At 43.1% G+C, this 14,714-nt stretch overlaps 1 protein-coding gene across 1 annotated transcript in view; it reads left to right on the top strand.

Annotated features, from left to right (window-relative positions):
• Positions 1 to 14,714, top strand: part of PLEKHM3 (pleckstrin homology domain containing, family M, member 3) — a 205,490-nt gene that overhangs the window by 96,997 nt on the left and 93,779 nt on the right. The window contains exon 5 of the mRNA XM_006889130.1: positions 8,165 to 8,228. Coding sequence (XP_006889192.1) covers positions 8,165 to 8,228 — 64 coding nt within the window. The remainder of the gene's footprint in view (positions 1 to 8,164; positions 8,229 to 14,714) is intronic.

The following is a 14,714-nucleotide window of genomic DNA, read 5'->3' as shown; positions in this document are numbered from 1 at the left end:
TGTTACACCTGTCTGGTGGCCTAGTCCATGGGGGTTGTGCTGTTCACTCAAAGATGCCATCGCTCTGGTGTTGCAAATGCATTAGCTACTCCAAGAGAGGCAGATGGGCAATCTCCTGTGTGACTTACAGCCTCAGGAACACACTGGAGGGTCGGCTGTGAGTTTATCCCACCTCCATGGCAATGCGTTTGAATTTTTATGTGAGGAATACTTTAAAGAGCTCTGGTAGCACAGTGGTTACGCATTTGGCTCCTAACTGAAAGGGTGGCAGTTCAAACTCACTCATTGCTTGGAAGAAAAAAGATGGCAGTCTGTCCCTGTTAAAACTTACAACCTTGGAAACCCAGTAGGGAGTGCAACTCTTCTTATAGGGTCACTGTGAGTTGGCTTTCAGTCTGAGGGAGGCTGTAAGGAGCCCTGTTGGCACAGTGAGTTAGGTTGCCCACAAAGATATGATCTTAAAAAGCTCCTCTCCTTAATTAGGTTTAATTTGATTCACAACAGCATCGATCTCTTCCTTCTGTAGCAGACAATCCTTCCACGCTTTCAAGCTACTCATTCGGGGGTGGGGGAGCACTGCTATAAAATTATTTGAATGGTCAGCTGCTTGAACCCATCGGGCTTTCCACGGGAGAACACCGTGGCAGTCTGCTTCCAGAAGGATGTGTCTGTAGGGTCCCTAAGAGTCAGAATTGACTTGATGCAGTAGATTGTTTTGGTTTTGGTAGAATGCTGGACAGTGTTTTGTGATTTGGGTGTGGACACAGGTGCCTCCAACAGAAAGACAGTGTAACTCCTTTCAACTAGTGAGAATTAACTATTCTTGAAAACACACTATTACTTACTATATGAGCAAATGGCTTTCCTTTCTGTTCTTTCTTGTGTCCTCCTAGATTCTTCTCATTTAGAATAAAATTCTGGAGTTTTGCCTTAGCTTATCTCTCTCTCTGTGTGTGTGTGTGGGGGGGGGGTTGGTGGTCTTTTCTTTAAAGGTTGTTTAGTGCTAGTTGATTTTCATGATTTGTCAGAAGGTCTTTTCTGTTCGTTGGTACCAGAGAACTTGGCAGCACTGCCTCTGGGTTGATGGTACGTGACATGTGTGGTGGACATTTCTTACCACATTTGTCCTTTGGTTCAGGTATCAGTAGGGCTGTCTGTGTGGTTGACCCGCTGTGGAAATGTTGCCAGACCTGATGATTAATAGAGCTGTGAGGCCACGAGGTCCCTTAATGCATAGAAACCCCAAACATAGCAGCCTCATCAGAAAACAGAACCCAGAGGCCCTCGACCCTCACCCTCACGTAGCCAGGATCCTGTTTACCAAGCGACTGCTAAGTAAGATAACCTTCAATTGGGCTGTACCCTTTGCCTCCTGATAAAATCAGTTTGGGAGAAATTAGTAATTACCTTTTAAATAATGTTCTGTTGAGGCATTTAGAGCAAGAAAGTGCAAGTGTCCGTGTGTGTGTGTGTGTGTGTGTGTGTGTGTGTATAGTGTGTAAAAGAGACATAGCTCTTCTGGCTGCATCCACGACCATGTCTTCTAGGCTTTTCCAAGACTAAGTTTCATTGATAACCTCACTCTTGTCTTCAGCATTACTTCCAGAGTAGCTTCTTCCCTTTATACGTCTCCAGTTCTCTCACCTTTAGAACAACCCTTCCTTAGTTTGTGTTCTCCTTTTGCCATGGCTCACCTTCTCTTCCCTTCTCCTTTAGGTGAAAGAAGAATCCACAGTACTTCAGCCCTAGCAGGCATTTTCAGGCCTTCTGGGGGCTTTCTCATATTATTTGGCCCGTCCGCTGCCTTTGATGCCACTAACCCTTTTCTTGAAATTCTCTCCTTCCTTGGCTTCCCTTCCCCTGGCTCCTTTTCCAGGTCTTCTCCCTCATGCCCACAGCCATTGAGTCCGCCCCACCTCCTGGCCCTCGCTGGGGTTTTCAGAGGCTATAACTCTTAAAGGGATCTCTGCTTCCTCTTTCTCCCATGGATTGGGTGGTGGGTTTGAACTGGCAACCTTGTGGTTAGCATCCCAGCATGTAAAGCACTTCATTACTTTACTTATCGCTTTTTCTTCTTGTTTTGTTGTTATGTGCCATCAAGTCACCTGCGATTCATAGTGATCATTTGTACACTAGCTCTGAAACCTGCCCTATCCTGAACCAATCTCATCATCTCCAAAAGACCTAACTCCCATTTCTCTAGTCACTGGTCAGTCCATCTCATCCAGATCTTCCTCTCCCGAACTGTCCCTCCACCCTTCCAAACATGATGTCTTTCTCCAAGGACTGGTCCCTCCTGACCACATGCTCTAAGTATGTGAGATGGAGCCTCAAAGTCTTGCAGCCTGGTTTCGCCCTCTCCAGGATTGACCTGTTTGTTCTCCAGACAGTCCTTGGTATGTTAGCACTCTCCAGCACCACAACTCAAAGGCATAGATCCTCCTTCTATTATCCTTAGTATGCATAGCAAGTAATTGCAAAGACCGTGGCCTGGATCAGGCGCACCTTAGTCTCTAGACTGCTATCATTGTTCTTCAGTACTCTTGAGATGTCTCTGATAGCAGACTTTCCCAATGCAATTCATCTTTTGATTTCCTGACTGCTGGTGCCGAGAGTGTTGAGTGTGGAGCCGAGCAAGCTGAAACTGTTAGCAACATCAGTTTCTTCTCTGTCCGTCATGAAGCTGCCGATCAACCCTGTTGTGAGAATCTTTGTCTTCTTGATGTTGAGCGTCAGTCCCTATTGAAGACAACAGTCCTTGCTCTTCTGCAGCAAATGCCTCATGTTCTCTTCAGTTTTAGCAAGCAAAGTAGTATCATCAGCATAATGCAGGTTGTTGATGAGTCTTCTCCGATCCTTTAAATTCTACTATATCGCCATGTTCCATTCCTTTCTCTTTTCCTATATATGTGCAATCTTGAGGGGTTTTGGCTCCACCTAAAACCTACAAGCTCAGTACTCAGGGTCTCTAGCGTGGACTCACTGAACAGCCTTAATTGAATATTCCACAGTATATCCCCTCCTTTGTCCAAAAACTGAGGCAACTCCTTCCCCTCCCTCCCCCCGCCTCGCCAAAGACTGTTCACATCTCAGCAGAAGGAATTGCTCCTTATTCACGTGGCCTAGCTGAAATTATATATGCCCAGGATTCTTTCTGGCCTTCACATTCAGTTGGTCATCGTGGCCTGTAGATTGTGCTAAGGACATTCATCTTATAGGTCCGTTCTCTCCAAACCCTGCAGTACTATTTTCATTCTATTCAGACCCCCATCATTTCTCATCTTGTTTAGCACAGAAAATCTCTCTTTCTTCCATCTCTTCTCCCTTCTTCCTCGGGCAATGAGCTTTTAGCGTCACAAGTCTATGTGCCATCACGATCTGGCTTTAGGTGCTTCCATGACATTCTCTCTCCTTTTGAATAAATTCAGTGGCACTCAGGATCCTGGGTGTCTAAACATTTGCCCACTTTCCTACCTTATATCCTGTGGTTCCTGTTTCCCAATCAGGTGCACATTTGCAGCCCCTTCACCTACTCACCCAGTTCTCTAGAAGCTTTATACTTGCACTAGGCTCTGGGCTCCTGTCCATACCCTCCTCTCCCCTGAGTCCCCATCCTTCTGTGTCTTCAAGGTAACCCCAACTTGCCCCATTCTCTGAGGAGGTTTTCCTGAACAGACCCAATGCAACTACAGAAAAGTCTGTGAGAGCCAGAATTCAAAAGGACTGCCTTGTTTTGCTGGAACTCAAAAGTTTTCCTCCCTTGACAGGGTACAATCTTACCACTTCCACATCACTTGCTCATTTCAGTATTTCAGGAAAATACTTTCATTTTCCTTGGCAGGTTTCCACCCTACACTGGTTCCGGCTTTCACAGGTTTGCTGTATTTACCTACTTGTTTCTCCCCCGCTTTTGCATATTCCCTGATGTTAAAATCTATATCTTCTGCTTGTCTCCAAGGCCTGGCACGTGCTGGGTACTCCGCCCTTACACGGTGCAGTCAGCCGTATGCTGATTCTTGAGTTCTCTTATGACTACAGTGGAGTCAAAGTTCACAGGGCTGGATTTCATTTGCATTAAATTCATGGTGCTTGTAAGTCAGGTTTTCTGGGAAAAAATAGCCATCCATTTTTTATTGGATGTATTAATAGTAAAATTAATGCTGCAGTGATTGCCTTAAGGGAACACTGAGCTTTGCCTTCTAGGCATAAATGACTGACCCGCAGTCCCCAAAGTGTCTGAGAAGTCTTTTCCATAAGCTCTGCAAGTTCCCTTCTTCCTCCAGTGGTATCAGCCTCTGGCCGATTAATGCTACCTGAGCATGCCTTGGACCTGCAGAGTCTCCATATCTGTTTCTGAGAATCACAGCATAAGGAGAACTGGCTTTTGGAAATCTCCATTTGTTCCCTCCATTTCTTAAAGGTCCCCTCTCAGAGAGACTGGCCTGCAGGACCTGCACCACTTCAGGGAGAAGCCCCTGGCATCACCCAAGCAAGAAGTTATGTGGCCTTCATTCCCTGGGCCTGGCTTTTAAGCCTTTACTACCCATGCTTTCAGACTGGATACCTATCTTTCAAATTGAGTCTGCCTTAGATACACAGGCAATGGAAAGGAGAAATAGTCTCATAGGAGAAATGAACCTTTACTTAGACAGCCCTGCCTTCAAAACCCTTACCTTCTAAAAGGATATGTCCTTGCTTTTAAATGGGGGATGTGGGAGACCAATGCATTTCTTTTATTTACATAGAAAGCATCCCTTTGAGAAACCCATTTTTATACGCAACAGTCTTCTCTCTGAATAAATTGATTCTCTTTGTGTATTACAATTCCTAGTCTTGAGAGGAGAAGAAAAGCTGATTAGCATTATCTGCTGTAATAGTCTGTATTGTGTGTGTATGTGTGTGTGTGTGTGTATATATTACATAAAAATATATAAATAAAATATAAATAACAGTATAAATCTCTGCCATTAACTATAATATCTCCTGGACACAGCATCTTCTCCAGACACAAGAAATTCAATTCTTTGTCTTTTCTATTTATGTTGTGTTTTCCAGTTCTTTGTGTCTGTATGGCTGTCCTCATGTAGATGATAGTCTTTAGCCCTAAAAAGTGATAGAGAGGAAACAGTAACTATAGTGCTTCTGGGGGAAATAAGAGTTTAGAATCTATTCTAAAGATAGAGGGGGAAAGAAACATATATGACATATAATTAGACATAGAGTAACGTAAAGCATATATCTAGCTGACCTTAGCTGTTTACATAATGTTGAAGGAGTTTTAGAGATGACCATGACCAAAGTTAGTTAGTTAATAGTTATTATGAGGGAAAGGACTAGGTTTTATAAACAAGGAAAGCCCAGCTTATTAAGGAGAAACTTTAAAAATCTTTGTTACTCATCAACTGTGTTCACTATTAAATCTGTTTCCAGCGCTAAGCATAAGCCTGGCTTAATTTATATACTCAGTATGTGTACTTGGACTAGATCAATGATTGTTTGGGTATATTACTTTTGTAAGGATATCCCCTTATGCTCGATGCCTTTGAATTGTGGTGTTGAGAATATCCCACAGACTGCCAGAAGAACAAATAGATAGAGTCTTGGAGAGGGTGCACCCAGAGGGCTCCTTAAGGGCAAAGATGATGATGCTTAATCTCACAGAATTGGGGTATGTTGCTAGGAGAGGTTATTCCTTGGAGAGGGACATCATGCTTTGCAAGGAGGAGCAATAGTGAAGGAGAGGCAGACCCTCAACCAGGTGGGTTGACAGTCACTCCAGCAATGGGCTTGAGCGTATCAGGGATTGTGAGGATGGCACAGGACAGAACAGGGTTCAGATCTGTTGTACTCAACTTGATGGCACCTACCAACAACAACAACAAGAAAAATATTTCGGGGGAGTATTTGTAAATAATATTTATAACTTGTATACTCCAGTAATAGGAGTCATGAAATTTTAGAAAGTACTTTAAATCATTTCTAGAAATGTTCATCATCATTTTAAGTAAAATTACAAAATAGAATATGCAGCCCCAGCCCTCTGTGGGAGAAGGTCTGTAACCAGTTCATTGCTCTTGCTTCACTGGGCCAGTACAGAGCACAGTCATTAACCAATTGCCTCTAGTTGATTCTGACACTTGGCAGCTCCGTGTGTGTCAGAATAAGACAGCATGGGTTTCAATAGTTGATTTTTTTTCATAAGTAGATCACTAGCTTTTCTTATAAAATCCTTCTCATGTATTCACACCACTTACTTTTTTGGTAGCAACTAATTGTATTAACCATTTAACCTATTGGAATCCTTATATTGTATATGCTTAATGTGACTTAGTAGTAAGGAATTGTGCTGCCAATGAAGAGGTGCGCTGTTCGAGTCCTCTCTGTGGGAGAAAGACAATCTCCTCCTGTGTGACTTACTGCCTCTGAAAACCTGCTGGAGGGTCAGCTATGGGTCGGTTCCAACAGTTAGTACTGAATAGATGAGTAGGTGGATGGATAGATAGCTAGATAAATGACTGGATAGAAAGGTAAATAATTTTATCACTAAGGTTTGGTAAGTAATGCAGGATTACTTGAAAGAGTAAATAATGACTTTTCAAATGAACTAGATAGTAAATGTGTGCATCTCGACTTTGGCTGTACTAGTCACCGGGAATATTTTTGTCTTGTTTTGTTTAGCGCTGCTGTCTGGCCTTTACCCATACACATACCTTGTTATTTTCTAGGCATTCCTCAAGTGATAGTAATAGCCAGTATTGAAAGCCCCCAGCTTAGACTATTCCTAATGCACACGCTGCCCATGGGGCTCTTCTCATTTAACGACTGCACTGCAATTACTAGCATGTGTCTCTCCGTCACTCGACTGTACACTCCTTGAGCTCAGATACTGAAACCGTGTCTTCATGCTGAGATTGTCCTCCTTGTACCCTGCTCAGAATTTAGCATATAATGGGCAGTTACAAATGTTAAATGAAAAAATTAATTGAATAAATTGGTAGCTTCTTTCATTTAGAAACAATAAAGTTATGTATTATGGGGGAGGGGGAGGATTACACGAGAGAAGGAGACCAAAAATAAAAATGCTGCCACATAAAATTTATTTTGCTTTAGGGTGCAGACAGAGTTCTCTTTGAAGGCAAGAATGATGAGGCTTCACCTCACATACTTTGGGCATGTTGCTAGAAGGGATTATTCTTTGGAGAAGGACATGAGGCTGGAAAGAGTAGAGGGTCAGCAAAGGAGAGAAAGACCCTCAACCAGGTGCATTGACATGGTCACTGCTACAGTGGGTTCTTGTGGGTCAGAAAGTGTGAGGATGACTCAGGCTGGAACAGACTTCACATCTTTTGTTCATAGGGTCACTATGAGTCCTACTTGACTCGAAGGCACCTAAGAACAACAATAACCACCTACATTTTGGTACCTGTCTACGTTTCCAAACTAATTGCTTTTGTTTTCTTATTCATTCACTGACATCTTTCCAGATGTTATGAAATGACCATAACCACAGATACTGGATTGACTGGATTTTGTCAAGTGGCAACTTAAAATATTTTGTCCCGTTATTCCCATTTGTACATAGACCCCTTCAAATTTTCATTACTATCCGTGCATGAGGATAGTTAATTGATGTGATATCCTGTCCTACTGTCCCCCACTAGTGAGAGCCATAGGAAGTTCCACAGACACACAGGCCACTCTTCCAAGATATTTCTTCAACTTTAAAATCTATCTGTTCAGATCTGAAATAGTGACTCTGGAAAGATATTTAGAGACATGGAGTTCAGTCATCTTCATTCTGTAGTGAAGAAACTGAAGCCAGGTAAGCTTGGGGACTTGTTCAAGATCACGTAGCTCTTTAGAGACATAGATCCGAAACCTCGTGCTCTAACCCTTCAACTGCATCTCTGCATCGCACTCGTACCATTTCAGATTACAAGGGAATTCAAAGAGTAATCATTTCCCTTACCACTGATACCTGTTTAGGAAGAAAAACACCTAACCAAAGCACACAGGTTTCACAGAGCTTGTGGGAAGGAGGGGGATATATTGGAGAGAAAAGAGAGCAGAGGGAAGGAATTTTTAAATGAGACTTAAGAACTTATCAACCAAAGTACATTTATGGTAGCACCACGGTTCACTGTGAATCTGTCCCTGTTTTTAGGATTTTCCCGAGAGAATATCTCCTCCAGCAGATCCACCTGTATTCCCTTGCCGATCTGCAACAGGTAAGCACCCCAAAAGCCATTTCGGTTTTGTTTTCTTCCAGAAGAGAAGTCTCTTTGTTCATGTTGTTCTAGGTACCTGAATTTTCTTAGGTCGTTTTCACCACAAAGCCTGATATTCAGTTAAATTTTCTTCAGAGTGGAAAACAAATTGGTGTAAAAATAGGACAATAACATATGTGGTGAGCATTACATTGCTGTAAAATAACCCAGCTGCTGTGGAAAACTGTTCTGGCAATTCTTCAGCCAGTTAAACACGGGCTGCCACATGACTCAGCAAATCCACACCTATGTGTATGCTCAAGAGAATTGAAAACGCATGTCCGTGCAAAACACTGGACATAAACTTTCTGAAGGACATTATTCATAAAATGTCAAGAAGTGCAAACAAATCCAAATGCATATTAGCTGATGAATGGATCAATTGTATAGCCATACAGTGAAGTATCATTCAGCCTTAAAGAGAAATACTGGTCATAATACAACATGGATGAACCTTAGAAACATTATTCTGAGGAAAAGAAGTCAGTCACACATTGGATGGTTCTGTTCATAGGAAATAGCCCAAGCGGACACATTCATAAAGACAATGAGTGTATTGGTAGTTACTCGGACCCAAGCAGAGCTGGGGAATGAGAAATGACTGCTAATCACCATGAGGTTTCTTTTTAACTGTTCAGTTAAATACTATACAGGGTGAATTTTGTATATGTGAATTATATGAATAATCCATTCTTATTGTGAGTGAATTCTCATCATATGAAAAGAACTACCTAAAAGTCAGTGTATATATTAAACTATTTTTATTTATGCTCATTCCAAACATTTTAAAGTTTAGAAAAACATAAAAAAATCTTGTTATCATTTCAATAGTGTGTCTTTTTAATGATTTGCTAGCTTAGCAGCCAGGAGTAATAACGGTTTTGTCTCTTCAGTCCTATGTTCTGAACGTGTTAAGCTTTCTTTGGTTAGTCATTTCAATCAACAACTCACTCCCTAAGGAGTTGTTAGACACTAAATGAAAACATTGCTTCCCTCTTGAGATAGTTATTGATTCTTTCAAGTGACAGCCTTTAAAAAATCAGAGCATCTTAAACTATCATGATTCTGTTCTGTTCTTATTGTTTCATATTTGGTTGTTTTGCCAAGATAAGATGAGGTCCTCTACTAACCATGTTGACTTCAGTCCTTCCTTATTCAGTCATTCACTTCATTCCAAGTTCTTTTTCTTGCTGAAAAACTTATCAGTGAAGTTCTTTTCTTCCACCTATCTCACCCCACCCCAGAAGTAGGAAAGTTTTCTTTTAAAGGGCAGAAATCATTTAAGAGAAGTTTAAGGAATACTAACTTTTAATTTGCACTTGGGTGGCAAACTTGAATCTGTTTGCACATAGCTGTCCCACCTCTCTCAGGCCTCCCTTGATTACCTAGTCAAACTACAGTGGTCCAGGTCCGCCAGCGAGGGTGGGAAGGGGTAGATTTTTAATTCTGATTTTCAAATGGTGAACAGGGAAAAGAATTGTTAAAATCCCACTGTGCATTTATCTGTTTCCTACGACTCTTCCTGGTCATCTGTCTGAGGACACAGGCTGTCACTTGAGAAGTACCTTTAAAGGCCCCGATGTTCTTGCAAAGGTGGTTTAAAATAGAATGGGTGGGCTCCAAAGTGGGTTCTCTTTGAGGATGACTTTCAAAAACGAGTTTTGATATCAGATGAAGGGAGAGAATCAGAGTAATTCCATATTCATTTCAGGGTGTCAAAGTAGTTCCTCCATTTGGCATAATAAAACCTACCTTTTAAAGCTTTTCTGTACCCTGCTGTCTTTCCCCCCACTTTTCTTTTCTTTCTTTTTTTTTTTCTTGTAATAATCAAACCATACATTCCAGGCAGCTTACTTGAATCTGTGGCAGCTGTATTCTTGGTGGGCCAGGCCATTAGCCCCCCAGAGCCCCATAAGCAGCTTAATCAGTTTTCAGCCTTGGTAGTAAAGTGATAAAGGCAATCAACAGCTTATCAAACTCTCCATGGGCGGGGGCATCAAGAGCTCAATGCCTCCATTACTTAACTACTCCCTCCAACCTGCTTCTTTGTGCCTGGCTTTAAGAGCCCCAAACTTATCATATTTAGAGGAAGTTTAATTCAATTACTTTTTTCTGCCTGAGGTGGGTTAAATTGGATTTAGCTTTTGATCTGTCTACATCTTAGCTATCAGCACAAAAGGGTACAACCCACCCCATCTTCCTTCAGTGTCTGAGTCAATTTCAAGCATGTTTTCTGGATGTGATCTTGCAAACATATAAGGGATGTGAACAGAAGGAAAAAGACAGTAAGTTTAAAAAAAAATACACACATGCACACGCGCGCACACACAGACACACACACACACACACACACACACACACACACAAAATTAGTAATTTGCAAAGAAGCTTGTCAGTGGTACCAAAAGCCAGCTTTTCCTAACTGAGCCCCCCTGCCCCCTCCATTGTTGGCCTCTTCACCATTTTGACTCCTCCTGGCTGCACCCGTTTTCGTGTCATCTCCAGGGTGTTCTGAGTAAGTTCTCTATGCTTGATTTCTCTCCTCAATCCTGAAACAAGAGCTTTCTAGAAAAGCAGACCCATCATAAAAATGTAGCTATTGAAAAATGAATTTTCATTTACAGACTTTTCAGATAAAGGCAAGTGGATGAAGAGTTAAATATCCAGAAAACCAATGATACAAACGTCCTTCCAAATGGCACAGGCGCCTTTCCACAAATGTCTTAATTTTATTTTCCCCTTATATTAAAAAAAAAAAAACCAAAACAACAACAAAAAAAGCCAGCTGCCAAATGTAGACATTTTCCTCTCAAACAAAACAGGAAAGAACTTAATAAATGTGGTAAAGGGAATTTCTAAAGAAAGTATATATAATTTTAAAATACTGTAGTATACAACATATAAATTAGACTTTAAATCAACTTACCAGAGGGATTCTGGTACCAAAAAAAAGGTATATATTTATCCCTCTGGTTTCATTATTTGAAAGAACGGTCTCCAAAGTTTTAGCAGTTAGCTTCATTTCATCGATTTGACGGGAATGTCTAGGATTTGTTCTCATTTTATGCCTCCTTTCTTGGCCCTGCGAGTAGACGAGGAGGAGCACATGGCTTTCTCGTCCAGGTACGACTGCCTTCCTCCCTGTGAGCTGTGGGGCAGGCCATCCACTACTCACTCTTGCCTCTTACAGTGCTGACGAGAATGTTCCAGATTTTACTAGTGAGAATGCATTAGTATATATAAGTTTATGCTCCAGAGTTCTTAGTTCCTCTTAAGGTGCAAATCAGAAGCCTCGTTTAGTGTGTCATTCCTTGAGCCATGTAAGGGATAGGAGAATTCTTCTAAAGTTCCTTTTATTTGCAGAGAGAAAAGGTCAGATTTGACCTCTGAATGTTGGCAACCTGCTGTACTCTTGTGACAAAACCCAAAATGTAGATTAATGACGAACCCTTCTGGTGTTACTCACCTGGGGGTCATATGTAAGTTAAGCACTGAATGGTGCTATTTGTATATGATCCATGAGAAAGGGCACTGAATGGTCCCAAGGGTGAGGCTGTTGATTTGGGTTTCTCTCCCAACCCACAGCCCCTGCCTCTCACCACCTCTCACCCACCTCCCACACCCTTAAGTGGGATAATCTTGGGGAACTTATTTCCTTGTTATTCACCTTCCATGGGTCCTTCCTTTCCAAAGCAGACCCTACCTTTAATAAAGGCAGTTTAAATCCCAGTTAATATGCACTGTATGACCTAAGAAGAAGAAATTATTCTTATTTTGGCACAAACAAGTTGAAAATACAACATGATCTTTGAAGAGGAAGACTTCAAGAGATCTGTTTTAATGAGGAAAAATAGGTGGAAAAGCCTGTTGTTTGGAACACTTTCTAAAGAGATGTGAAGTGGGACGGATGCCAGAGGGGAGGACCCCTTAGCACTCAAGAGCCAGGCAAGGAGGAAGCAGAGGCTGCCCTACTCCCAGTCGCCTAGAACGCACCAGACTGTTTGTTTCACATTAAAGTGATAAACACTTCAGCTTGGCCATCAGCGTGACTTACAGGCAAGTGGAGTGTGCTGGATGGACGGATGGCTACATGTGCTGACCGACACGTTCGCTCGCTTTCTCTCCACCCCCTGAAAGAAAAGCAACCTAATAATTGAGGGTTCACCTCTAAACAAAAGAAAGTTAGAAATATCGATCTGTAGGCTAAGGCATAGCATTCTAAAACTAAATAAAAATCTCAACTTTTTAAATGTTAGAAGAGTGGAGAGCTGTTCAGTGTCACAGACTTCCTAACCACTTACCGAGCAGTCCTGAACCAATGTGCTAGCCCTGGGTCCTCAGGAAGTGTCATTGGCTCAACTTAAACATTTATCAGAATTAGTCCCTGGAGAAATCATGGCCCTGCCTTAAAGGTTTGCCAGCTGGTTTGCGTGCAACCACCAGAAGGCAATATGTGGAAGGCATTTGTGAGACCATTTTTTTTGCTGAAGTTATCTTCAAGGAAGATATGTGAGTTCTCTTGTTTGGCCCTGTTCCGACCAAGCAAATACTTCCTCAGACAATGTTACTGTCCATGGGCACTGTTCACAGAGCCATAAGACAAAGGCCAAGCCTAAGTGGGCACCCAACCCAGCTGCCCTTTAACCGAAGAAGCGGCAGGTGATGACCTCTGTTCACATGGAGCGTGACGTCTTTGAGTCCTCAGCCAACAGGAGCACAGCACCCCAGTGCCCACAACCAAGTCATCCGTCCTGAAGCTCAGGAGCCCCAGGAACTTGTATTCATAGCCCCTCAGCCCCCCTGATCTCCAAGCCATTGTCCACCCCACCATTAGTGAGCAGGGCAACTAATTAGGAGCATTCAGATTTAACAAGTAGACTAACCAAGCGTGACAGCACGCCTGCGCTGGGCCACTGGCTGGGGCCTGCGTCTGCCACAGTCGTCACTGTCTTCAGAAAACCTTGGGCATATCCTGGGGCCACAAACCACTACATCTTTGTTAACTGCTTTATCCAGGTTAGAGTCAACCAATTAATGAGTTAGGAGAGAGGGCTCTAAGTTGTTTGAGGAGCAAACTGTGACTTTAAGTCAGTGGGTTTTGATCAAGAAGCTGCACTGCAATCCCAGAGGTATGTGGTTTGAATCCACCAGATGCTCTGCTGGAGAAGGAGGAGCAATCTCCTCCTGTACCAGTCAGACCCAATTTGACAGTACACACAAAAAAAACAATAAAATAAAATAAAAATTAAATAAATGGGTTTTGAAACACGAGTATGAGTGTTTCCCTCATAGACCTTTTTGAACGGGGAGTGGATGTCATTATTGGAAAGAGTGGCAGGTGGACAGCAGAGCAAATGGAGAGCTGCTGTGTCTTAGGATGACAGATGAATCTCGAGTGGACACTACACACCTTGTACCTCCAGCTCAGCCCTGCCATGGGCAGGGAGATGGTGGGGAGGCGGGGCAGCTACTGAGAAGTGACCATGTGAGCAGGGAGCAGGGTCTGCTGACCCCTCACCTCCAGCCTTCTGCCTTCAGAGTCTTGTTGATCATGATGATTGGGGTGTTTGGTGTTTTGGTGAGGGAGCCAGATAGCTAGGCGGGTTATAACTGAATCAGTAAGGTGATAGTGCAGCTTGTTGTGTGTGCAAGCTGGGGAGGGTTTGCCCAGAGAAAATGCTTTCTGTTCTGCAGACCAGACCCAAGCACCATGCCCAACCGCAACAGAACCCCTGGCTCGCATGTGTTAAAGGGTTGGGGAGACAGTCGGTGTGCCGGGGTGGGGCCCAGCGTGGTGGGCGGGGAGCAGATAGTTAAGGGTATAGTTGAGGACAGTACTTGGTGGATCAGTGGCAGTATTGTCACCTCCAAGCTTGTTCCCACCAGTGCACCTCAGGTGCCGCCACCCCTCATCTGTCAGTGAAGACTTGCCTCTTGCAGTGATGCTGACAGGCTTCAGCAGAGCTCCCAGATTGGGGGTGGGGTGGGGAATCCACTTCTGAGCATCAGCTGAAAGCCCTGTGGCTCAGTCCGACTGTGCGTGAGTCAGGGTCCGCTCTCTGACAACTACCAACAAGGGCACAGTTAGGACTCTTTTGATGGATCAGAAGGATGGCCGTGTGTTCTGAGCGTCTCATACAGGACTCCACTGTTCACTTAAGAAAGGGTTCCCCTGAGATGAAGATTTCAGAAGCCAGTTCAGCCCCTAGTCTTTGGGAGGATCCTATCACAGAATCGGATGGGTTTAGTCTGAAATCGCCTTCCCAGGAGTCCAGTGTCCAGGCCCCACTTCTTTGGTGTCCTGTCTGGGTTTGTTGTTGTTTGGGGGTCCTTTTGTTACCGCCCCCCAGCAATCATACTGAGGGCCTGTTTTTCTAGGAACATTTACTTCAAGATGTGGAGTGAGCTTAGTTTTGCTCTTACAGATGCTGAGGTCAGGCTCTACCC

This window comes from Elephantulus edwardii, unplaced genomic scaffold, assembly GCF_000299155.1.
Source record: "Elephantulus edwardii isolate Elephantulus edwardi_28Jun2011 unplaced genomic scaffold, EleEdw1.0 scaffold00075, whole genome shotgun sequence".
Classification (NCBI taxonomy): domain Eukaryota; kingdom Metazoa; phylum Chordata; class Mammalia; order Macroscelidea; family Macroscelididae; genus Elephantulus; species Elephantulus edwardii.
The sequence above is the reverse complement of the archived record's forward strand: the minus strand, read 5'-3'. Positions and strand labels throughout refer to the sequence as shown.